Source organism: Alosa pseudoharengus, unplaced genomic scaffold (assembly GCF_046254945.1).
Source record: "Alosa pseudoharengus isolate Yale_2024_CS ecotype anadromous, Long Island Sound unplaced genomic scaffold, YU_APseudo_1.1 YU_APseudo_1.1_scf_18, whole genome shotgun sequence".
Lineage (NCBI taxonomy): Eukaryota > Metazoa > Chordata > Actinopteri > Clupeiformes > Clupeidae > Alosa > Alosa pseudoharengus.
In genome coordinates, this window is record NW_027468650.1 from 16,342,994 (window position 1) to 16,369,585 (window position 26,592).

The 26,592-nt window shown below is 45.5% G+C and overlaps 1 protein-coding gene across 1 annotated transcript in view; it reads left to right on the forward strand.

Moving 5' to 3' along the window:
- Positions 1–1,428: 1,428 nt before the first annotated feature.
- The window catches only part of esamb (endothelial cell adhesion molecule b), a 28,855-nt gene continuing 3,691 nt past the window's right edge, over positions 1,429–26,592 (forward strand). Inside the window, exons 1-6 of the mRNA XM_076291115.1 lie at positions 1,429–1,554; positions 17,366–17,495; positions 19,237–19,382; positions 22,616–22,814; positions 23,313–23,468; positions 25,691–25,735. Of these exons, the coding sequence (XP_076147230.1) occupies positions 1,429–1,554; positions 17,366–17,495; positions 19,237–19,382; positions 22,616–22,814; positions 23,313–23,468; positions 25,691–25,735 (802 nt within the window). The remainder of the gene's footprint in view (positions 1,555–17,365; positions 17,496–19,236; positions 19,383–22,615; positions 22,815–23,312; positions 23,469–25,690; positions 25,736–26,592) is intronic.

The following is a 26,592-nucleotide window of genomic DNA, read 5'->3' on the forward strand; positions in this document are numbered from 1 at the left end:
AGGCGTCTTAGCGGGCCAGGGTGTGAGACAAACAGACAAGGTGATTGGTAAGCAGGAATATGTTCTGATTGGTTAATCCAGCTAGACAGTTCTGGAATTGACTGATTGGTGATCAGAAGAGTCCTGGTAGCCTTAAGAGCAGGGCTCAATGTTAACTTAAAGCAACACCAAAGAACTTTCCCTCTGTCGCACGCACGCTATTTGTTTATCCAGCACAGGCTTTGCAAATAACGATGTCCACAGACAAGGTAGAATATTTTGCATGACTTATAAAAGTCAAATTTGTAGTTTCTTATGTGTCATTCCATCGAACTACAGATCCGCTACCCGATCTGGCAAACTTACATAGTGCGGTTATAGCCGATAGAGGGCCGCGAAGCGAATGCAGAATTGCCGTTCACCCTGTTACGAGTTGATGAACCACTGAAACGATTTTAAGGTATAGAAAACTCTTTGGTGTTGCTTTAAAGTGGTTAAAAGTGGTTTCCAGCTTGCCAACCAGGCATGAAAGCCAACCAAATCTAGTTGCCACTTGTAACAATTTGGTAGTCAAGGGCAACTGAGTAATCATTAATGTCAAGCCCTGCGTAAGTGCTCTGCTCATAGGCGCCGACATGAATGCGTCGCTCTCCACTTTCGACATTCAATTACATTAGATTCCATTGTATTCAAGAAAACCCTGCACACTAGTGTCCAACTCTGCCTCCTACACCGTGTAGATAACAATTCAGGTCTGTTCTTGTCGGCGCCACTCAATAAAATCCATTGTTTATCCAGTGCTTGTCAGTTAAACATTTCAACGCTGATGTGTGTGTGACAGCGCAATCGTGTCGGCACCTACCGGTATTTGTGGAGCGCTTTAGACTGACAAGAGCAGAGGTCTGTCAGTCATGCTCTGAGCTGAAGTCTTCTCTTGCGCTGCCATGGCGACACGTCCTCAGTGATACACTGGGGGCACTGCCCAGAAACGGACAGACAGAGAGAAAATTAAACTCCTTTAAAGCTGTGTGTGTGTGTGAGTGAGAGAGAATACAACTCTTCAAGCTGTGTGTGTGTGTGTGTGTGTGCGGGGGTGGGGGGGGGGGGTATCCAGAGTGTTCTGATAAGAGAGAAGAAAACTCATCTAAACCTGAGAGGGGGAGGGAGATAGAAAGAGAGAAAGATGGAGGATGTCTGGCCAGGGGAGTATGGGTCTCAAGGGGCAGTGTCACGGCCAGCTGGAACCTCCTCAGTGAGAAACACACACACACATATTCACAGGCTCACGGACACACACACAGAACAACGGGCACATGAGGGACGTAGAGGGGAATCAGGTGGGGTTGAGGGCCAGACGTTTCCAGTGGAAACCGGATGGAGAGAGAGTGTGTGTGTGTGTGTGAACATGTGTGTGTGTCGTTGCGTGCCATCTTTGAGCTCTGCCCTTGCATGGCGGTGAACCACCTGAGCCTCATGCCCCAGGCTGCTGCCCCCCCAGGCCCCAGCGACCCCCCACCTCCCACCCCCAGCACAGCTGCAGGGAGCACATGTCAGTACGGCCAGGCCAGCAGCCTTGTACACACACACACACACACACAAACATACACACACACTCGCACACACTCACAATCATTGTAATCATTCTTTATGCAAGCATCTCCATCTCAACAGAGCCCTCTCGCACACACACATGGAGACACACACATTAGGCGCATACACACAAACACACACACACACACAAACATACACACACACTCGCACACACTCACAATCATTGTAATCATTCTTTATGCAAGCATCTCCATCTCAACAGAGCCCTCTCGCACACACACATGGAGACACACACATTAGGCGCATACACACAAACACACACACACACACACACACACACACACACACACACACACAGCCATGCTAGCCGTTCCCCTCACCCTAGTAAGACACATTGCCATTTAGACGTGTTCCTCTGTCTGAGCACTGGGAACACGTACATGTGCCCCTCTCCATCAACATAATCAGCCAGAACATGCAGAACAGCTCTGTTCCATCTGGCTGCTTGGTTCCTCTCTGTCTGCGTCGTCATCTAGATTACAACATGCAGAACCACTCTGTTCCGTCTTGCTGTTCACATCCCCCAAAGTTTCTCCAGTCCCCTGGCAACCAGACACCTGCAATAGTCAAGAAGGACTTTTGGAGCGCACAATCAGTATACTGTATGTTTTCTGTGCTTTTCAGCCTCTGTCCTAAAACATATCATAGATGTGTTTGCGTGAGTGCTTGTCTACAGATGGCAGACTGAGCAGCACTGAGGAGCCAATTCAGGAAACAGCTCTGTTTGAGCTCTTTCTGTCAGTGTTGACTGAAAACGGAGTTTAGCAAAATCCCTTTTTAGGGACATAAAGCACAGGGCCAAACACAAGGCCAAAAGTTGTGTTTTTAAAGCAACACCAAAGAGTTTTTTTCTACCTTTTAAAATAATTTCCAAAATCGTTTCAGTGGTTCATCAACTCGTAACAGGGTGAACGGCACTTCTGCATTCGCTTCGCGGCCCTCTATCGGCTATAACCGCACTATGTAAGTTTGCCAGATCGGGTAGCGGATCTGTAGTTCGATGGAATGACACATAAGAAACTACAAATGTGACTTGCATCTGATGTTGCAATAATCATACTTTCATAAAATCATGCAACATATTCTACTTTGTCTGTGGAAATTGTTATTTCCAAAGCCAGTGCTGGATAAACAAATAGTGCGTGCGACAGACGAAAAGTTCTTTGGTGGTGTTTTTTAAAAAAAATACAAAAATGCAAATACATCTAAATTTTCATTCTGTGTCTTTTTGTTGCCAATGCTCTTAGTCCCAAAGGAGAGCATGTAGTATTTTATTTTGAAATGTGCATATTAAAATGGACTCTTTGCTTCATGCAATAAAGCCATCTGATAAAAGTGATATGATGGCAGTAAAAGAACTGTATTGGCTAGCTGAGATCAGTAGGGGAAAACACTTTGAGCCAGTGGACAGGCTGTGTATATCAGGGCGCCTTGTTTTTGCAGCGTTTTTAGATGCAGATATGTCACTGTCTTGGTGTAGTGATTTATTCAGCAGGAGTTGGTTTGACGTTTGTTGCGTTTTCCTTTTCGAGAGGAGGAACAGAATGTGGAATCGGACCATCTTCTCCAGAGTGAGGTCGCCACGGCAGCGCCTCCGCTGTACTCTCTGCGTTGTCATGGCAACGCCTCTCAGTGGCCTGCCATGTCCAGAAGATTAAAAGCGCCCTCTGGCCTTGTGATCCGCTGCGGGCGTATAAATATCTCCTCCAGAGAAGGCCGGGGCGACGCTAGGATTCTGGATGCCGGCCCACTGCCCATTGCTCCGCTTTGATTGGGTGCCAGCCCGGCCAACCTGGAATCAGATCCGACTGCTGCGGAATCCTCTGAAGATTCCAAAGAGATTGGAATGTGGGCAGTGTTGCAGAATGCTGGCAGAGATTTGGAAAAACATCTATGCATTATATATTCACACCATATTTATCCATCCATACACATACACACCATATTTATCCATTCATACACATATACACGCTACCATATTTATCCATACTTGTATACACCATATCTATCCTGTTCGTCACACCTTGGCATTTGAAAGATTGCCAAAGAAGCATGACATGTTTGATTAAAATGCACGCAGGAGATTTGCAGTGGTGTGTTAATGAGATGTAATCATGAAAAGAAATATTCATAGTGGACATTTCCAAATCAGAAGATGCTGGAACTAAGTAGGACTATGTTCAATAATCAATGCATGTCTATTGCAATTGAGTATGTACAACAATATACATGTATATATAAGTGTAATTATGTATCATTTTGTAAATAAAAACACTGTATTGCCTGTGTGGCGTAAGTTAGCAGTTAGCATTGTTGTTCTTGTGTGTGTGCTAGCCTGTGTGATCCACGGGTCTGGACTAACCTGCAAATTAACCTGAGCATAGGTGATCAGGTCTGGACTGACCTGCAGATTAACCTGAGCATAGGTGATCAGGCTTGGACTGACCTGCAGATTAACCTGAGCATAAGTGATCAGGTCAGACTCAAATTACCAGGTGATGTCACCTCAGACCTCACAGACCAGCCTCCTAATGTTGGCTACCCAACACACACACACACACACCCTACAGCCACACACACTCACAAATAGACCTTGAGGAGTGAGAGGTGTGTGTTTAAGGTGAGGAGCCAAATGTGTGTGTTTAAGATGAGCAGTGAGAGGTGTGTGTTTAAGGTGAGTAGTGAGAGGTGTGTGTTTAAGGTGAGGAGCCAAATGTGTGTGTTTAAGATGAGGAGTGAGAGGTGTGTGTTTAAGGTGAGGAGTGAGAGGTGTGTGTTCAAGGTGTGGAGTGAGAGGTGTGTGTTTAAAGGAATTATCTGGAGTAAAATGCACTTTAGATTAATTTACGGATGATTGGGAGTACATACGTTGAGTTGACATCCAAATCATGTCATTCGGATGTGTTTTAAGAAAGTTCGATGTTACCGTTTTTAGTCAAAACTCGTTAGCGTGGAAGTGAGAAGGGCATATTATTTCGCCGCTACAAAACGCTATTTTTATACCTCTTCTACAGTTCCAAACGACATTACACTTACGTGGTAGTGAGTAGAGGGTCCCTAAAGCCAAACCGAAGTATCCCGAGGTCTTTATGTGGTCGGATAGAGAGTCCAGAATGAATTTCATCAAGCCAGTACCTTTTCGGAAATGTTGTCATCTTTGCTGCCATCTTTAGGGGAAAGTCCGTAGGAGTCAATTGCCAAGTGTGCTCTGGAAATTCACAATTTCGTCGCCGTTTAAAAAAAAAAAAAAAACATAGTCCAGTATTTCTTTTGAAATTGAAATGAAGTTGTATGGACTGGACTATGTTTTTTTTTTTTTTTTTTTTTTTTTTTTTAAACGGCGAAGAAATTGTGAACTTTCCCCTAAAGATGGCAGCAAAGATCGTAAGAACGTACAGTAACATCGAACTTTCTTAAAACACATCCGAATGACACGATTTGGATGTCAACTCTACGTATGTACTCCCAATCATCCGTAAATTGATCTAAAGTGCATTTTACTCCGGATAATTCCTTTAAGGTGAGGAGTGAGAGGTGTGTGTTCAAGGTGTGGAGTGAGAGGTGTGTGTTTGAGGTGAGGAGTGAGAGGTGTGTGTTCAAGGTGAGGAGCCAAATGTGTGTGTTCAAGGTGAGGAGTGAGAGGTGTTTGTTCAAGGTGAGGAGTGAGAGGTGTGTGTTTAAGGTGAGGAGTGAGATGTGTGTGTTTAAGGTGAGGAGTGATGGGTGTGTGTTCAAGGTGAGTAGTGAGAGGTGTGTGTTTAAGGTGAGGAGCCAAATGTGTGTGTTTAAGATGAGGTGTGTGTTCAAGGTGTGGAGTGAGAGGTGTGTGTTTGAGGTGAGGAGTGAGAGGTGTGTGTTTAAGGTGAGGAGCCAAATGTGTGTGTTCAAGGTGAGCAGTGAGAGGTGTGTGTTCAAGGTGAGCAGTGAGAGGTATGTGTTTAAGGGGAGGAATGTGGGGTGTGTGTTTAAGGTGATGAGTGAGAGGTATGTGTTTAAGGTGAGGAATGAGAGGTGTGTTCAGGTGCTGGTCTAGATCGGACAGGCTGCTAGCTCCTGCCTCTGTGGTTCTCCGTGTGTGTCTCTCTGTGGTTCTCAGTGGCTGGATGGGGCTGTGTGCGCTGCTGTGGTTCTCAGTAGCTGGATGGGGCTGTGTGTGCCCCTGGGAGATGTGGATGAAGATGAATGGGCTGATCAATATTTATAACGATAGCCCTGATGATGGAGTTTTAATAAGGGATCATCTCATTCCACCAAGAGGCTTTCAGGCTCAGCTCAAGGAAAAGCCCTGAGCTTCTCGCTCCGCGCGTGTGTGCGTGTGTGCGCGTGTGCGCGTGTGCGCGTGTGTGTGTGCGTGTGTGTGTGTGCGTGTGTGCGTGTGTGCGTGTGTGCGTGTGTGTGTGTGCGTGTGTGTGTGTGTGTGTGTGCGTGTGAGTGTGTGTGTGTGTGTGTGTGTATGTGTCTGTCCGTGTGTGTCCTCCTCATGCTCCATGGTGTAGATCACTGGCAGTGAGCTCCTTTGTGTGTATGTTTGTGAATGTTTATATGTATTAGTGTGTGTGTGTGTGTGTGTGTGTGTACTAGTGTGTTTGTGTGTGTGCTTGTGAATGTATATACTATGTATTAGTAGGTGTGTGTGTGTGTGTGTGTGTGTCCTGGTGCTCCCTGTTGTAGATCACGGCCAGAGGCTTATTTAAGATCCCTTCATCTGCCTGCTGTCTGGATTAATATTCCTGCTCAGATTTGTGGGCAGAGATTGCATCCATATGCCAGAGGCCATGGAGAAGATGACTGGGTGAGAGCTGCGTCGATATGTGTGTGTGACGCGGAGTGATGTGACGTGCGGCCGCAGAGATGGAGAACCGTCGCAAGGCTGGCATTTTCCTCCTGATTGATGGCTCTGTCGTCCGGGGTGACGCATCAGGCTGCTCACACAGCAGCCGCCACACATCACAGCTTACACCTCCACCAGTCAATCACCCTTTACAGCCCCGCAGGGACACACACACACACACACGCACGCACACCCAAACACACATGCATTAACATACACAAACACACATACTAACATACACACATATTTGTACACACACACTAATACACACACAGATGTTCATGCATTAATATACACACACACAAGTGCTAACATACACATACATGTGTGCACAATACACACATACAGCTGTAAAAAAAAAAAGTGTGTGTACAAAAAATTAAGAGTCCACTGCACATTTTTCTGATGTCATCTTACAGTTGCTGAGTGACATTTGAATGAGTTGACGGTCATATTCAACTTTGCAGTGGTCTCTTAATTTTGAATATGACCATCAACTCAATCGAATGTCCCCCAGCAACTGTAGGATGACATCAGAAAAATGTGTAGTGGTCTCTTAATTTTTTCCACAGCTGTATGTGCACACACACACACACACGCACACAGTAGCATACCCTGCTGCTGTTCACTCTCCACAGGGTCTGTAATAACACACCTCTTAATAGGCTGTTAATAGATATTGATCCGTTAAACTCTGCTGCCTTGTTATTGATGATACTATAACACCTGTGTTAGCTTTTGTTGGGTTGTGATTCTGATTGGGCAGTTTGGTTTGACATCTCTGTCAGGCTGTGTTGGCTTGTGATTGGATGGTTTGAATGTGTTGGGTTGTGATTGAGTGAGTTCAGATCTGTTGGGTTGTGATTGGATGACTGGTTCTGTTGGGAAGTGATTGGGTCAGTTCTTTTGACATCTTTGTGCCATTCACTGGTCTTCTGCTGGGAAAGGTCAGGAGAAGACCAGCTTGTCTCTCTTGACTATGAGCTCCATCGGCGCTGCTATTGATTCTCTGGCCGACCTGCTCGACCTAATCAGCAGAGATTGTTCCCACCTGCTCCACTCGACAGGGGGTCCAGCTCGGGCTGCCTTGCCGTGGCTCGGTAATGAAACCGAGAACGTGTCTGTGTGTGAGTGTGTGTGTGAGTGTGTGGAGGAGAGGAGTAGGAGCATGTGTGTGAGGTGTGAGGGAGGAATGGTGGGAGCGGCGCCTGTGTTTAGTGTTCGTGTGTGCATGAAGAATCAATCTAAACACGATCAAAACTGGCAGAGGGATTACAGGAGGCGGTGATGAGATCGCACAGTGGAAATGGCTTAAAATAGCAGGGTGGATTAAGCTAATGTAATCTTATTTAACACTGCCGCCTCCAAATATTCATTATTCAGGCTCCGTCTGCTAACGAAGCCCCCAGTCAGCCCACTTTTTTCGGTTCAAAACACACACACACACACACACACACAAGTTTCTCTCTGTTTTAGTCAGAGTAAGACATTCACAGGTTGAACTGTGTGTGTGTGTGTGTGTGAGGAGTAGAGAAGCCTCGACTGGTTAGCCCACTGGTCCAATACAATGGAGTCCATTCATAAACCATGAGACCAACCGCTACCCAGCAGACCTATCGCCTACCTCCTCCTCATACACACACACAAACACACACTGCTGCCAGCTTGCCCTCGCTAAAGTGCTCTCTGCTCTGCAGCTGTTTCATTCCGCTCCATCTGAACTATTATTTAAGGCTGTGTGTGTGTGTGTGTGTGTGTGTCTAAGCGGAACCTCAGGTATCTGGGGGATGAGTTAGTTTACACGTTATTTATTAATTTATTCATCTGTGTTTCATATTTTTTATTTATCTAAGGGGAAAGCTGTGCTGAGGCTTATAGTAGGTCCTGCTGAAAGCAGACAGCATCGTAGAGGGCAGCTTAGAGAGACCTCTTAGACACCTTAGATACACCTGGGGCGGGCAGAGAGAGAGAGAGAAACGCCCTTGACGGAGAGAGCAGGATGGCGTCATAGACCCGCACCAGAGAGCGATGGAGAGGGTGGGAAAGAAAGAGAAAGAGAGAGAGACCATTGAGGGTGGGAGAGAGAGAGAGAGAGAGAGGGTGAGAGTGACCATTGAGGGTGGGAGAGAGAGAGAGGGTGAGAGTGACCATTGAGGGTGGGAGAGAGAGAGGGTGAGAGTGACCATATAGGGTGGGAGAGAGAGAGAGAGAGAGGGCGAGAGTGACCATTGAGTGTGGGAGAGAGAAAGAGAGAGAGGGCGAGAGTGACCATTGAGGGTGGGAGAGAGAGAGAGGGCGAGAGTGACCATTGAGGGTGGGAGAGAGAGAGAGGGTGAGAGTGACCATTGAGGGTGGGAGAGAGAGAGAGAGAGAGGACGAGAGTGACCATTGAGGGTGGGAGAGAGAGAGAGAGGGCGAGATTGACCATTGAGGGTGCGAGAGAGAGAGAGAGAGAGAGAGGACGAGAGTGACCATTGAGGGTGGGAGAGAGAGAGGGCGAGATTGACCATTGAGGGTGCGAGAGAGAGAGGGTGAGAGTGACCATTGAGGGTGGGAGAGAGAGAGAGGGCGAGAGTGACCATTGAGGGTGCGAGAGAGAGAGAGAGGGTGAGAGTGACCATTGAGGGTGGGAGAGAGAGAAAGAGAGAGAGAGAGAGAGAGAGGGCGAGAGTGACCATTGAGGGTGGGAGAGAGAGAGAGGGTGAGAGTGACCATTGAGGGTGGGAGAGAGACAGGTGGAGAGAGGCTTGGGAAGACAAAAGGGGATTTGTTTGTTGTGGAGCAGCCTCTATGGCACATGGATTTCTGGAGATTAACCCGGCAGATCAGGGGTCAGCCCAGCCTGTGAATACATGTTTATCATGACTAAGACAAATATACAGTAGGTTTTTATGAATGCTTTCATGTGCCATGTTTGAATGTGAACGTAATTGTGGTGAATAATTACTTAATATTAATCTTAGACTGGCGAACTTCAGGAAAAACTCAGGAATCAAGTTTATTCTATTACAAGCAGAGAGAGTACAAAAAGGTCTATGGTCTATGTAGGCCTAGCCCAGGCCTGAAAGGCCTAGGTTGGCCTGTAGCCAACTTCTCCTCTCTTCCGCTCTACATCCTTAGTCTGACAATCCAAAATCGAAATCACTTTTGTATGAGTTAAACAAAGAGGAAAATGGTGCCAAGAACAATCCCACATGATTGGTTCTCCAGTTGGCATCAGACACACCTACTCACACACCTATTTCACACCTATGCATTCTTATCAGAATAGCATGAGGGGAGATATCATATATATCAGAAATATCACTTATAGATTGTTCCAAACATTCTCACAATCACATCATTACAAACCTTGTACTGAGACTATCAGAATGATACCAAACATGAATACATTTACATTTCATGACACATAGATACATTATATCAAGGTAGCATCCTTTGTCTTGTGTACCTGATAGTCCTTAACCAGCACATTAGCATTCCATTGGGGGAGGGGAGGGTGTCTTTGTTTAAACCAAGAAGGGTTACATGGCTAACTAAAAGCAGTCTTGAAGTTAAATTATTATCCATTTTAACCATAAATTTATTGCTATCAAATGCAGGTTTATAGTATGAAACTAGAAAAAATATTTGAAAACACGAGTGCATGTTTAAAAACAATAGACCAGACTGGCTAAAAGAAACAAAAATACATCAGTTTATTGTTACAGGTGCATAATGGTGCAGATGTCGGGTAATACAAAGAGCAAAAATGGCAATCAGAAATCCCAGTCCAGATTTATCACAAGAAACCTCAGGGAACAGTGGTTGTGTGTTTTGTGCTTGACTTGTGTTTTGCATAATACATGTTAGTGTGTGTGTGTTGCATATATGATTCCAGGTTAAGCTTGTGTGTGTGTGTGTGTGTGTGTGTGAGAGAGAGAGAGCGAGAGCGAGAGATCTGTATGCGTTGGACTTTTGATCATGGTCTATGTGTGTGTGTTTATGTGTGTGTTTGCGTGTTGTCATGTCCTGTGTGTGTATGTGCCTGGCCTTCTCAGCATTGAATACACCTTTAAAAAGTGTGTTATTTTATGTGTGTGTGCATGCATGTGTGTGTGTGTGTGTTCTATTCTTCAGACTACATTAGAAACTGATTTTCTAAGGCTGAAGAACTGGCGTGTGTTTATTGTGTGTGTGTGTGTGTGTGTGTGTGTGTGTGTGAGCTGGGATGCCCCCAGTGAAGGCCTCTGAGCAGACACCCAGATTAACGGCCAGCCGCTCCTGTCCTCTGCTGACAGACTGCTGGTTAAAAGGCTCGTTAGTCCCAACTGGCCGCTGCTGGGCCTCTGAAACGCCCCAAAGGCTCCGGCCAGTTGGACAGCTGTCCCGCCAGAACGCGCCAGGACGATTAGCTCTCTCCTCAGGAGGTGTTCGCTGCATCAGCTGTGTGCTTTCGCATTCTCTCTGGCCTCTAATGCCCCCGCCTGGCCACTCAGAGGAAGGACAGCAGTCAGGTGTCAGGAGGAGTTTGTTTGTGCCTGAGTGGTGTCTGGCTAGTTTTGTGTTTTCCTGTGCCATGATCTGTATCATATTATTAAAAATGATGGATAATGGAACATCTCAGTCTCCTAAGTTAATACTGTCTCTTAATTTATCTATGCATTTTCAGTCCTAATGAATGGATTTGTAAGAGCATTGCGTGTGTGTGTGTGTGTGTTTGTGTGTGCTGATGTGTGTGAGAGTGTGCATGTGTGTGTGTGATTGCATGTGTGCATGTATGTGTGTGTATGTGTGCGCTTGTGCGTGCGTCCATGTGCATGTGTGTGTCTGTGTGTGTGTATCTGTGAGATCACACACCTCCTGGCTGTCGGCAGATGGAGCGTAGTGCAGTGGATTAGAACAGATTTTTCTTTATTTAATATACCAGTGCACTGACACACTACTGGGGGATAAACCTGGACACACACACACACACAGGTCTTTTCTCACACGCCAACATACCCTCAGAGCCATTCTCTATGTCATAGGCTACATTTTTATACATCAGCTCTCATGTATTAGAGCTGTCTATCTCTCTTCTGAACACACACGCACACACTTTTTGGTATACAACACAGGTGGTCTTAGTCAGGCACTCAAATACACACACACATACACGCTCACACATGGTTCCAGTGGCTGGAGGGTTCTAGGCAGGGCCGCGTTTGGGCATTGGGCAAAGGGGCTGCTGCCACTAGGGGGCCCCGGCGCGGGACATTTAAAAAAGAAAACAAGTGTCGTCACCTGTCTTTGCCCGTATCAATGCATGCTATCACAGACAACAATGGCTTCGCATGAGACAATTACGAAATATGAAAGCAGATCTCGAAAAAAGAGAGAGCTTCAGCCACACGTTCTCAGTAAGGCGCGCCAAAGCCATGGCCGTACGCACTGTGCGTATCACCCAGGCTACTCAACGAGAGAGAATTTCCCCTGTGTGCGTGTATTCACACCAAATTGGCCTAGGCTACCATAACTTCTCAACTCTGCACAGTAGCCTATTCCATTAACTGCATGCCAGTAGGCTATTTACAATTTTCTGTAAAGTAAAGTTTGTAACGTTATCAAAATCAACTTTATGCAGAACTATGCATGCGCGCACCTTTTGTTTGAGCAGGAGAGATACAGGCATGCTACAGAAGTTGTAGGCTAGCTTGTTGTTTTCTATTACTATCTATGCTGGTTATCAGCACACAATGGTAAGCTAATTAATTAACTCGAGACTTATGGATATAACACGTTTTTTTAAACAACGAAAACAGAAAGGATGGAGACCGCAAAGCGAGAGGAGTTATTTCAAATGGGCAAGCCGCAAGAACAAGGTAGGCAAGATTATTGCTTGTCAAAACGTTAGGCTAGCATTACCACTGTTTAAAGCCATACGTGAACGTAGCCTTCGCTAGAACAAAACTAGGTAACTTTAGCTTTTATAGGGCTATACAAAGTTGTCCAAATAGGTCGTTGTTAGGCGTTGTTGTTATAAAGATATTGCATGTGGATGTTATTAGCCTACTACAGTATGTAGGCTACTTTTTAACTGACCAATGCAGGAACCTAACCGGGAAAAATATTATCAAAGCGTTGAAAGTTATGTGGGTGTGTGCGTACCATCGCATTCATTCCTGCAGGTGCCCTGTCCACTTTTTTCAAAACGAGGATCAAAATTGGGATAAGTCCACGTCTAGGCATACTACCCCTTTCCCTGACAACGTTACCGTTATCGTCTGCGACACCCCCCTTGTTTGTATTTGATGTGGTTAGGCTGTGTGTGTGCGCTAGACTGCGTGTTTCAATGTATTTGACGTCGTGGCTGGCTAGGGCTGCGTGTTACAGTGTATTACAGACAGCGTGTTACAATGCATCATGATGTGGCTGTGTGCGTGCGCGCCAAACTCTAGGCTACAATGTTTCATGAGTTCAGAGTTCGGGAGTTGCACATTTTAGTCTGACCTGGGTACCACTGGCAGTTGTCAAGCCTAAGTTGAAGTAATTGATGGTAATATTTCATGGTTGATTTTTTTGTGTGCATTGCCCCATGTTTGTAGGCTACTTGTTTTTTGTACGTTGGTACAATTGTATGTTGGTTATACGGTTCCACAATATAAATGCAAATTTCCTTTTTACATTATGTCTGTCATAATTTAATTGCCTCTCTCTCTCTCTCTCTCTCTCTCTTTCTTATGTATATTGATAATAATAATAATAATAGTAATATATATTGAAAAAAAAAATGGGGTGTGGGGGGCCTCGGGGAGGCCTCTGCCCCGGGCCCCAGATGGCCTTAACCTGGCCCTGGTTCTAGGATGAGATTTGTTGACTGGTTGCGTCATAGTGGTGCGACCAGAGCTGACCAGAGCTTTTGACGGCTCCTTTGAATTTAAAAAAATCCATCCCCCTTTTTCCCCAGGGGCGAAGTATTCTTCATGGCCCAATCTGTCTCCACATTCATTACGTGCCCGTGACTTTAATGACATTTGTTTCGTTCAAGATGAAAGGTCAGAACAGTTAACACCAGTGGCATAGGAGTACGTCTTTACATGCAGTGGCAAGAAAAAGTATGTGGACCCATGCTATAGTTGACTAAAAAGAGAAAAGAAAAATCATCTTTTGGAAATTGATCTTCCAAATACCTGAATACCTTAATATCTCAATGCAAATCAAACCAGCTAATAGGCTAACTGAAATAAAACCATGCCAATCTCTAGGTATGGTGAAGGGTATGTGATGTGGGGCTATTTTAATTCCAAAGTCCAAGGGAATTTTATCAGGATGCATAGTATCCTGAATCCATGAAATAACTGGCCTTTAAAAATAAAAATCTGCCTGCCTCTATAGGAAAATTTCCCTGCCTCTATGGGAATTTAACATAGGGGTTCATATACTGTACGTATGCCTCCTGTATTTAAAGAAGAATATTTATTTATTTATGATACATTATTCATTCACAAAGAAAATTGGTGTCCTTAAAGGTTGGATTTTTCCTCATTCTTTTAATTAAGGAATTAAGATAAATTTCCAAAAGATGTTTTTTTATTCCTCTTTTTAATCAACTTTAGCAATCTCTCACTCTTTCTTTCTCACTCACTCACTTACAAATACATACACACACTCATCTTCCAACACAGACACACACAAGATCTAACACTGGAACACTTTCATCCCATAATATGGTCTAGAGTGACGTTAAGTCTTACTCTACAACAGTGTTTCTTACACTTTTTCAGACCAAGGACCACTTAACCAATAAAAAAAACATTCATAGACCACCTAGCTAAAAAAAAACCCAGAAGACCTACTTCAACAGTATATTACACAACAGACCTACTCACTGAACCACCATGCTTATTGTCTCTGCACCTTGCTTATTGTGTCAGAGGATTCATATGGTTTAAACTGACGTAGCTTACATAGGCATTGTTGCAGAACTGTTTGGATTTACATACAAGTTGGTTAAATTTTGTAAACAACTATATTATATTTTACCACATCTACTCGCTGTCAACGATGCTCCGTGTCACTGGATCTAAACAAACTTTCTACAGTGTCACTTTCTACAGTGTCACTGGATCTAAACAAACTTTCAAAGTGGCATCAACAGCATTGCATATAGACATGTGGCATTGTTTCTACCTCATAAAATATGTTTAAACGACTATAGCCTACATTTAAAAACAAATGTAGGCTATAGTCGTTTAAACATATTTTACCTGCTAGGCAGCCGCTTAGCCACATAACACGGATTCCCAGTCACATTTAATAGTAAGAAACAAAAATCCCAGTGGATAAGTAAGTATAAGTATATATACTCTTTTGATCCCGTGAGGGAAATTTGGTCTCTGCATTTATCCCAATCCGTGAATTAGTGAAACACACATAGCACACAGTGAGGTGAAGCACACAATAATCCCGGCGCAGTGAGCTGCCTGCATCAATAGCGGCGCTCGGGGAGCAGTAAGGGGTTAGGTGCCTTGCTCAAGGGCACTTCAGCCGTGCCTACTGGTTGGGGTTCGAACCAGCAACCCTCCGGTTACAGGTCCGAAGTGCTAACCAGTAGGCCATGGATATTTCACGTCTTAACAAATGCTGGCAGATGTTTACTTAAGAGTGATGTTTTTTGCCTCAAAGATAAAGCCAAGACAAGCCAATTCACATCTGTGAATTTAAGGATTTTAACCGCATGCTGTAAAGTTATATGCAGGTCTCTTTTATGTAGGAAACCCATGCTAAATTAAAACTCTGTAGTCACAAATTTGATCATGTTGGTATAAATATATGTTGTAGTATGTGATTACTTATGTCTTAGAGACGTAAAATTATTTAAATAGATTAAGAAAGCCACCGTTATGGTCACCACTATGGTTAGATTGATTTGTTTAGATCCAGTGAAATTGCTGCTTTGACAATGCTACGTCATGGCTTCGGTACTCTATTGCTGCCTTGACAACGCTATGTCATGGCTTCGGTACTCTGACAGGGTCAATATGTCACAACCTGGGGTTATGCCAAGACAAGTAATCCTGTGAAATGAAATGCTGTGTGTGTGTGTGTGTTGGTGCACATGCATTCATAGGTGTGTGTGTGTGTGTGTGTGAGTGTTCGGCGCGTGTGCACGTTTGTGTGTGTTAGTGCACATACATTCATAGATACCTGTGTGGAGTGGACTACTGCCAGATAATTGCTGTGAAGTGCTGGTCATCTTTATGATGTTTGTGAGCAGCAGGGACTGGACAGATTGAGTCTCAAAGATGACTTCACACACACACACAGTGACTGTAGCAGACTTTAACGTTTGTTAATGCTCATACCACTTGTGTGTAGCTGAGCACAAACACTCACAAACACTGATATCTGTGAGAGCGACACAGGGATTAAAAATGTTTAAGTCTTCAGTGGCAGCTGTGGGAGGTGTGGGTGTGTTTGCGTCTTCCTCTGAGGACATGAAAGAAGATGCATGAGTGTGAGCGCACACAACACACACACTTGTGAACATGATGAAACATGTTGCTCAACATCATGCTCAAGTCCATCTGAGCCACAGCTGGTTCACGTGAGGCAGGAGTGTGTGTGTGTGTGTGTGTGTGTGTGTGTGTGTGTGTGTGTGTGTGTGTGTGTGTGGTGGGGGTTAAAGACTGAGAGAGGGATTGGCCAAGGGATTATTCTCCATCATTCTGGACTTATGGACCGCATGGCCCAAATGAGGCGGACAAAGAGCTTTTGGGTCAGAAGATCTCCTGGGCAATAAGAAAGCATAGAGTCACTGCATCACTAAGCCGCAAATAAGATACAAGTGCCTGACGTCACACACACACATACACACACAGCTGTGTACTGTATAATGCTGCAATCTGAGTAAGTGTCACCCCCTGTGGTCTCCGCCTCTCCTCACGCCCCACCCCCAACACACACACACACACACACACACACACACACACACACACACAGAGACAGGAAGACGGAGAAGCTGAATCACAGTGCTGCTCAGTGGAGCTCAAGCGCTCTCCGCCTGCGGGTGTGTGTGAGGGGACGAGTGAGTTGCTGGCTTAGAGTAGAGCTGCTGCATAGTTGCCTTCAAGCGCTTCACTGGACTATCCTGCCTGTGTGTGTGTGTGTGTGAGCTCTCCACTGGACTCTCATCACCACATGTGTGTGTGTGCGTATGTGTGACGGCTTCACAGGACTTTTCTCCACAAGTGTGTGTGTCAAAGTGACCGCTTCACTGGACTCTGTGTGTGAGAGAGCACCTCATTGGACTCTCCACACTGTGTGTGTGTGTGTGTGTGTGTGTGTGTGTGTGTGAGCGTGTGTACGTGTGTGTGTGTGTGTGTGTGTGTGTGTGTGTGTGTGTGTGTGTGTGTGTGTGTGTGTGAGCGTGTGTATCCCAACCGGCACGCTGGCTGAAGTGGACCTCACGGACTGCCGGGATCAGGTGATCCTGCTGCAGATGATCGGATCGGGGGACTACATGCCATGTAAGTGAGCCCAGCATGGCACCTGGCACTGCCCGACCCAATTGGGACTGCCCAGGGGAGACGAGGAGGAGTGGGTGGTTCTGCTGAGACTGGGACTCGAGGATGGGGTGGCACTGCCCGTCCTGCCGGAGGGTTGAGGAAGGGGTGGGTGTTTCTGGGGAGACAGGAGCTCCAAGACAACTGATTAGTGAAATGTTACTTTGTTTGACGAATTGGCTGCATTAGCTTGTGATTTTTTTTCCTCTCCTGTTTTCTCTGGTGCGCTGCTGGCTGGCTAGTGTGTGTGTGTGTGTGTGTGTGTGTGTGTGTGTGTGTGTGTACGTGTTTAAACACCTCTGCCACCTGGTACTGCCGGCTCTGCGGGGCTCCTGGAGAGATGAGGAGAGGTGGGACAGGTACTGGAGGATAGCTGATGAGTGAATGATTTCTTTGTGTGATGAATTTTCTACATCAGTCTGTGTCTCTTTCTCTTGCCGCTTTCGATGTTGCCGGCTTGTGTGAGAGTTTGGACACCTCTGTGGGATTTGGCCGGAAAGCTCCGGCTTTGCACCGATTCCGCAAAACCCTCTTGGCACAGCCAGTGTGTGAGTGTGTGTGTGAGATGAGGGCGTAATCGGGGAGGAAGTGTTGGTCATGAGGGCAGAGGTGCCAGGCTGGAGTTTGTCTTTGAGATTCGGACCGACCAGATAATCCCCAGTAGGGAGTCAGAGCTTAGCCACAGCGGCCCGTGTGTGTGTGTGTGTTACGTAAGCATCTTCGTGCCTGTGCGGTGCGATGAGAATCTGGATATTTGACTAATTTCATTTACCTCCATTTAATCCAGTGCCATTAATGCATTGGCGTTTGTCGCTACATCTGTGATCCCATCTCCCGGCGAGATCCATATGCTTCTGCCCTGTCCTCTCCCCAAGACCCAGCAGGACTCCCGTGCTGCCAGATCCACCGGGCCAGCCAGGGTTGAGCGGGATTAGGGCAGCTCCAGGCATCCGATTACAGAGGGACTGTTTTACATGCGGCCAGATAACCATGACCGCTGCTGTTAGCTCAGGTTCTGTTTAACACTGGACCAGCCAAACACACGGACTGCTGTTAGCTCTGGTTCTGTTTAACACTGGACCAACCAGACCAGACAATACCTGTCTGATTTGTTCTGTGTCTGTCTGCAAATGTGAATACCTCCATGTGTGTGTGTGTGTGTGTGTGTGTGTGTGTGTGTGTGTGTGTGTGTGTGTGTGTGTGTGTTGTGAATAACTGGTGGAGTTGTGATGTGTTCACATTGAAGACATTGTGTTGTTTTTCTGAGTGAAAGTAGTCTTGGAGGTGCCATGATTCATGAATAACGCTGTTGACTTGTGGTGTGAATATGGTAGATATGAGGTTTGCAAGTGTTTGTGCACATAACGTGTGTGTATCTTTAGATGACCTTCTTGAATGTGTGTGAGTAACTCGTACATTGCAGGTGATTTCCAGTGTGTGGAGGTGTGTGTGAGTGTGAGTGTGAGGGGTGTAACGGTACACAAAAATCACAGTTTGGTGTGTACCTCAGTTTTAAAGTCACGGTTGTGTGTTCATTTTCGGTACAGTAAGCCTGTAGATACTGCTAACCTAAAATTCACTGACAATATTGCTGATGCGCAACTGGAATAGTATTTTGAAAAGGTGTCAAATGTTTTTAGACGTTAATTGACTAAACTTACATATGGTCTGCCACTTAATATGTTTGTGTGGGAACTCAAATTTGAAACATGGTCTGCATGCAAAACAAGCAAAAAAGCCCATTGTTGATAACTGTTGAAGACTGCATTTGGTACACATCTGTATTGAACCTAATGCCCTGTATCTAAATAGTTCAGTACCAATACATGTACTTTGACAGAGTACTTTGAGAGAGAGAGAGAGAGAGAGAGAGAGAGAGAGTGTGTTAGTAAGTGTGTGTGTGTCTCTGCATGTGATTTACAGTGGGTGGAAATGTTTTTGAGTGTGTGAATAACTGTGGTGTTGCATCTGCAGGTCATTCCTATCAGGTGGAGGTGTGCGAGTGTGTTATGGTCATCACTGTGTGTGTGTGTCTGAAGGTGATGAAGGTGTTTGTGTGTTAATAATAAATGTGTGTGTGTGTTTAAATACGTGTATGTGTGTGTGCAGGTTATTCTCAGCGGGTGGAGATGTGTGTGTTTTATTAAGTGTGTATGTGTGTGTGCAGGTGATTCTCAACGTGTGGATGAGATTTTGTGTATAAGTGTGTGTGTGTGTGTGTGTGTGTGTGTGCAGGTGATTCTCAGTGGGTGAAGATGTGTGTTTAAATAAGTGTGTGTGTGTGTGCAGGTGATTCTCAGCGGGTGGAGATGCCTCGGCGGGAGCTGGAGGTGACGCGGGGCCAGATGGTACTGCTGCAGGCCTGGTACAGCCCCACATCCAGCATCGACCGCAACTCCGTCATCTGGAACTTCATGGCCAACGACTCCAAGCAGGTCAGACACTCATCTGCAGCACCCCACTCTACGGGTGTGGGTGTGTGGGGGAGGGATGGTTGTGGTGTGTGTGATTTTAATGCTTCTAATGGGGTGTTGGTTGTGGTGTGTGTGTGTGTGTTAATGCTCTTACTGGTGTTGTAATGAGGAGCCCTAAGAGGCTTGGTGGTCTCCCAGTAGAGAGTGAAAATCAGCAGCAACTTATTACTACCCACAGTCACACCACGCACAGCACTACACAACAACAAAACCACAACACAGACACACACACACAACCACACACACCACACACACACACAGCACACACACACACACACAGAGTGAGATTAATAAAGTCCAGCAACACACAACACAGAGTGTCAACATACTTCTGCCAGAACTGGATTTCACAGAACACATGTATGCTACCATGACATGCATGAATACAGGGTGTGTGTGTGTAGGTCAGAGTGTGTCTGTGTGCATGTCGATAATCTTCAGGTGCTCTGCCATCAGACATCACACACTCTCACACACACACATACTGTACACACACACACACACACACACACACGTGTGTGTGACGATGCTGCCAGCGATCAGCATGGTGGAAATTATTAATGCACCCAACCGTTTAATCCACAGACACATAAAAAGCTGCGGAAACACATTAAGCCCCCAACAACTGGTGTGTGTGTGTATGTTTGTGTGGTGTTAGTAAATAGAACAACTGTTATGTGTGTGATGTTTGTAAATACTCCATAAAAGGTTTGTGTGTTAATGGCGGTGCTGACGCAGGGCTTCTCTTCGCTGACTGCAATGTGTGTGTGTGTGTGTGTGTGTGTGTGTGTGTGTGTGTGTGTCTCGTCTCCATTTCAGAGCACTAATCTGATGTGGTGATTATCAGAAGCTTTGGAGTTTCACTTGCCTTTGCCTCCAAGCTTATCTCAGACAAATAGACAAATCAGCCGAAATTTCCAACCTTCCCATCTGCACACGCAGATTATCTTTACAATGGGAGGAGGATTTAGCTCCTTCATACACTTAATCTATGCATCGCATCGCACCACTCACACACTCCAGAAGCCAAGTTGGCTTTCGCCTCAAACATATTTGCAAGATTTGGTGCCATGAACATACCTATGTTTCATTCATGATGATACCATCTGCCCTTACACTCCATTGGTGTGTGTGTGTGTGTGTGTGTGTGTGTGTGTGTGTGTGTGTGCTGTGCTATGCTAGCTCTGCTAGGAGTTACACCGGCTCTCAAATTCATGCTAGCTCTGCTAGGAGTTACCCAGGCTCTCAAACAAATGAGAGCTCTGGCTCTCAAACGCATGCTAACTCTGTTAGAGCTACCCAGGCTCTCACGGACCACTCTCAAATGTATGCCAGCTCTGCTAGGAGTTACACCGGCTCTCAAACACATGCAAGCTCTGTTAGGAGTTACACTGGTTCTCAAACGCATGCAAGCTCTGGCTCTCAAACGCATGCAAGCTCTGTTATGTGCTACCCAGGCTCTCAAACACATCCAAGCTCTGGCTTTCAAACACATGCGAGCTCTGTTATGTGCTACCCAGGCTCTCAAACACATCCAAGCTCTGGCTTTTAAACGAATGCTAGCTCTGTAAGAGTTACACCAGCTCTCAAAAGCTCTCTGAGCTCAGCAAAATTTTAACTCAGACATCTCCTCAACATGTGCTCTGGATAGCTTGGCTTCCTTTTATTCTCAAGATAATAAATACCTCAATTGAAACAGCTATATTTCCGACTGCTTTTAAAACCGCTGTCATGAAACCTTTACTTAAAAAGTCAAATCTTGACCATGCTATCCTGAGTAATTACAGGCCTATATCAAACCTACCTTTCCCGAGCAAAGTGCTTGAAAAACTTGTTTGTAATCAGCTTAATACCTTCCTCAACAAAAACAGTATTCTTGAAAAATTCCAATGAGGTTTTAGATCAAATCACAGCACAGAAACAGCCCTAGTAAAAATAGTTAATGATCTCAGACTTGCTACTGACTTACACAAAGTTTCAATCCTTATTCTTCTAGATTTAAGTGCAGCATTTCACACCATTGATCATAACATTTTAATTAACCGCTATGCTAAGTGGGTTGGTCTCTCTTGTAATGTTTTAAACTGGTTTCAAACCTGCATTACTGGTAGAGATTGTTATGTTAGTCTAGGAGATCATGTGTCATGTTTCGATGTGGCCCAAGCCCAAGGGAGCTGTCTTGGTCCTCTGCTTTTTCCCCTATATAAGCTTCCGTTAGGAAACATCATAAGTCAGCATTATCACTAGTAGGTTAGACTACTGCAATGCACTTTTTACTGGTCTCCCATAAAAGTATATAAAGAAATTGGAATTCAAACAGAACTCTGCTGCTAGACTTTTAACTAAGACCAAGAAGAGAGAGCACATCACCCCTATGTTGGCTGAACTGGCTCCCTGTCTCCTATAGAATTGATTTTAAGGTTCTGTTAATTACTTACAATGCATTGAATGGATATTTATTATTATTAGTGTTATTAAAAGCATGCAGGCTTTGTTAGAGTTACCCAGGCTCTCAAACGCACGCTAACTCTGCTAGAGTTACCCAGGCTCTCAAAAGCATGCTACAGTAGCTCTGCTAGAGTTACCCAGGCTCTCAAAAGCATGCTACAGTAGCTCTGCTAGAGTTACCCAGGCTCTCAAAGGCAATCTAGCTCTGCTAGAGTTACCCAGGCTCTCAAAAGCAATCTAGCTCTGCTAGAGTTACCCAGGCTCTCAAAAGCAATCTAGCTCTGCTAGTTACCCAGGCTCTCAAATCAAAAGCATGCTACAGTAGCTCTGCTAGAGTTACCCAGGCTCTCAAATCAAAAGCATGCTACAGTAGCTCTGCTAGAGTTACCCAGGCTCTCAAACACATGCAAGCTCTGTTAGTTACCCAGGCTCTCAAAAGCATGCAAGCCCTGTTAGAGTTCCATAGGCTCTCCAACGCATGCTAGCTCTGTTACAGCGAGTTACACAGGCTGTGTGTGTGTGTGTGTGTGTGTGTGTGTGTGTGTGTGTGTGTGTGTGTGTGTGTGTGTGTGTGTGTGTGTGTGTGTGTGTGTGTGTGTGTGTGTGTGTGTGTGTGTGTGTGTGGTGTGTGTGTGTGTGTGTGTTCTCATCCATTGATGGGCATGCTGAGTGTGTTGTATGTGAATCGGGCTTTCCTTTTGCCTATGTGTGTGTGGAGCGCTCTGACTGATGGTTCCCCTGTGCAGATAATCACGTTCACGTCGGAGCAGATTGGCATCAGCCCTGAGTTCCGTAAGCGTGTGGGCTTCGCCATGCCTATGCCCTCCACCAACCTGTCCATCTACATCAACAACACGCAGGAGTCTGACACAGGACGCTACCTCTGCAACGTGCTCATCCCAGGAGCACCTGGCCTCTCAGGGGAGCTCAGGCTCAACGTCAAGGGTAGGGGGGCACACACACACAAACACACACATAAAAAGGTGCGGTCTAGAATCATTGTGGATACATGGAGAGGCTTGGTAGGTATTAAAAGAACCATTTTGGGAGCTGTGAATGCAAATAAAGATGTTTCCACTGATTATTTAAAAAGGGTATGAATAATTTTGGACATGCCATTTTTCATAACAATGTTAAAAAAGATAAAAACGCTTCTTTTTTGATTCCATGTTTCTACCACATTGTCTTACAACCTTTAGCCATGTGGTAGTGTCATTTTCAGTCAGAACAAATCATGGTCAAAAGAAAATCAATGAAATCAAAATTTGCCAGGGGTATGAATAATTTGTTCTTAACTGTACACATAAACCCACACACATCTATATGCACACAAGAAAACCTATAAATACACACAAAGGCAACCAACACTAGAAAGGAGCTGTACTGCATATAATATACTAGGTGAATGACGTGTGTGTGTGTGTGTGTTGTGTTTTACCCCAGTGCCACCATCTCCTCCAGTGTGCTCTGTGACCGGTCGGGCGGTGCTGAAGGGGAACGTCACGCTGCGCTGTAAGTCGGGCGAAGGGAAGCCGACACCGCAGTACAAGTGGACCAGAGTGGCCCCGGTGTCTGAAGTCTACTTCTCCCCCATGCAGAGTAAGTGCCCACTCAGCCCTCTCAGCCCTCTCACAGCTCACTTCTGTCTTCCGTCTCACTCATGTCTCAATAGCGCTCATTTGTTTCTCATTTCATCTCCTTTCACTCTCGTTTCTCCATGTTACCCCTCATCCATGTCACCTCCCTGTATCTCTCTCTCTCACTCTCTCTCTCTCTCCCCTCTATCTCTCTCTAACTCTTCCTTATTCGCTCTCCTCTCTCTCTCTCTCACTCCCCTCTCTCTGTCTCTCTCTCTCTCCCCTCTCTCTGTCTCTCTCTCTCTCCCTTCTCTCTATCTCTCTCTCTCTCCCCTCTCTCTCTCTTTCTCTCACTCCCTCTGTCTGTCTCCTTCTTTATTATATATTCAGGCTTTTCAGTGTTTACTAGACAAGACAGTGAAGAGGTGACAGGGAACAAAATGGGAAAGAGAGGTGGCGAGAGAGACAGGGAAATGACCTCAGACTTCAGACTTGAAGCATCTCTCATTTCTTTGCTCTCCCCTTCAGATTATGAAGCGTTTTCAAATATGTTTTTTTTTTTTTTTGGTCATTCAATAATTCATTCATCTACTCATTCCCTCCATCACTCCCAAAAAATGAAAAACTGAAATGAAATTGTAATGAAAACAAAAATAAAAGAATATAGTCATATAATCCTCACTGTAGCGTGCAACTGAAGTAGGCAGTGGCGGTGTTAACCTTAGTTAAAGGTGCTCTAAGTGATGTCACAAGGTTTCTAAGCTAAAACATTTTTGTCACATACAGCAAAAATCTACTCACCATCCGCTAGCTGCCTGTGTCCTGACACTGTAAAAAAAACAGCCCAGGCTCCAAAAATGGCAACAAAACAGCCTGGTCCAGCCTGGACCATGAAACATAACAAACTATTCCAAGCCAATCTCCGACAAGATGCGTGTTCAGGAGAGTTACAGTTGCATGAGAGGGAGGGGCGGGCTAGCTCTCTGTTTTGTTTGAACGTCAACAGAAGTGACGTTACCCAACATCACTTAGAGCACCTTTAAACTTGGACTTGCTCTTGCTGTGCATGTGGTGGTGGTGAGTGTTGAGCGTTGAGCTAAGCAGGTCAGTGAATAGTCCGTTAGACCTGAGGTGTTGGAGGAGAGAGTGAGTCTTCAGGACTCCAGTGCTCCTGGAGCATTAGAGGACAGGCAGGGAGTCGCACGCACACACACTCCCCACAGAGAGAGGAGAGGAGTAACACAGAGAGAGAGAGAGAGAGAGAGAGAGAGGAGTAATGGACACAGACACAGAGATGGGGTGTAGTGCAGGAAGTGCAGGAAGCTGGAAGATATTGAAGATACAGATGTAACTCTTGTGACTCTTTTTGCCCCCCTCTTTCTCTCTCTATTTGCCCCCCCCCCCCCCTCCCACCGTCTGGTTCTCATCTGTCTCACTCTGATCAGATGAGATGCTTAATAAAGGGGCATAAATCTTTCTCTTCAGACAGCAGTGTGTGTGTGTGTGTGTGTGGCTGTGCGTGTGTGTGATTGTGATGTCCAGTGGCTCCTCAGTCGTGTGTGTGTGTGTGTGTGTGTGTGTGTGTGTGTGTGTGTGTGTGTGTGTGTGTGTGTGTGTGTGTGTGTGTGTGTGTGTGTGTGTGTGTGTGTGTGTGTGTGTGTGGCTTGACTGATCAGCTGGCGTGTCAGAGGCCACAGTGGTGCCAGCTGTGCCCTAAACGGCAGCAGGCTCAAAGCTGATTGGCTGGCATAAACCTTTTGCCAATCTCCATGCCAGACACGCGTCCCATGCCTGGAAAACTCCCTTCAATTTGAGTTCAAGCACAGATATACTCCTCCTGAGGTTTCCATGTTTCTCAGATATAAACTCTTAAGGAAAAATCTTCCATGTTTCAGAGATTGTGTGTGTGTGTGTGTGTGTGTGTGTGTGTGTGTGTGTGTGTGTGTGTATGAATAAATGAATGAACGTGTGTGTGTGTGTGTGTGTGTGTATGAATGAATGAATGAACGTGTGTGTATATGAGAGTGAATGAATGTGTGTGTGTGTGTGTGTGTGTGTGTGTGTGTGTGTGTATGAATGAATGTGTGTGTGTGTGTGTGTGAGAGAGAGTGAATGAATGTGTATGTGTGTGTGTGTGTGTATGAATGAATGTGTGTGATGGAGTTGAACTTGACTTGTTCCCTCTGCTCACCTGTCCTTATCTGCTGCTCTGTGCTCCGCCCCATCGCTCCGTCACACCCCCAGCCTGGAGGTCCTGCCCACAGCCCCTGCTGGTGCTGGGCTACCTGGGTAAGGGATTCACCCCCACCCTCCCCATCTCCGCCCTCTGGGGCAAATCCCCAGTGCCCCTTTAACCACAGTTACCTCTCAGCCCAGCCCAGCCCTCTTGAGCCTCACTGCAGGGAAGAGCAGACACAGACACACACACAGACAGACACACACAGACAGACACACACAGACAGACACACACACAGACAGACACACACACACACACACACACACACACTACTGTGGCCCATAACTGGAGTAATAAAAGACCCCTTCAGTAGATCTTGTCACAGCGGAATGATTAGAATGTTGCAGAGGGAATGTTCTAGAATATTTTAAATATTTGAAGAACATCTATATATTTGAATATTTTAGGAATATTTGGGGCATTGGATAGCGTAATTTTAGAATCTTTTATTGTTTTATTAGGAGGTTCTAACATGCAATCTGAAGGGATAATCAGATGATAAAGATGATATTCTCACAATCTGCATCCTAACAGCCTCCTTCAACACTGTGAATAGTGTTCTCATTACCAGTGTTATAAACTAAAATAAAAGGTTAATTTTGACCATTAGGGGATGCTGGTGAGCGCAGGTGTACTGTTCCTCTGTTTGCATATCTCTATTTCTAGATCTAGATCTTTGAGGGGGATTTCACATTTCTATTTTGTTTTGGTCTGGCTCAACTGGCGACTGTACTGGGACACACACTGCAGTAGTGGCCCCACCAGTCAACACTCCCTTAGACATCCATGTGAATGTTAATGCCTGTAACGGGTGGTGTAGTCGAGTGCTGTTATTAGCCTATGTCCCATAAAAGCTATAGAAGCTGGCCACGTCAGGGCCAGATGACCCCAGAATTAGCTCCCTTCTGGG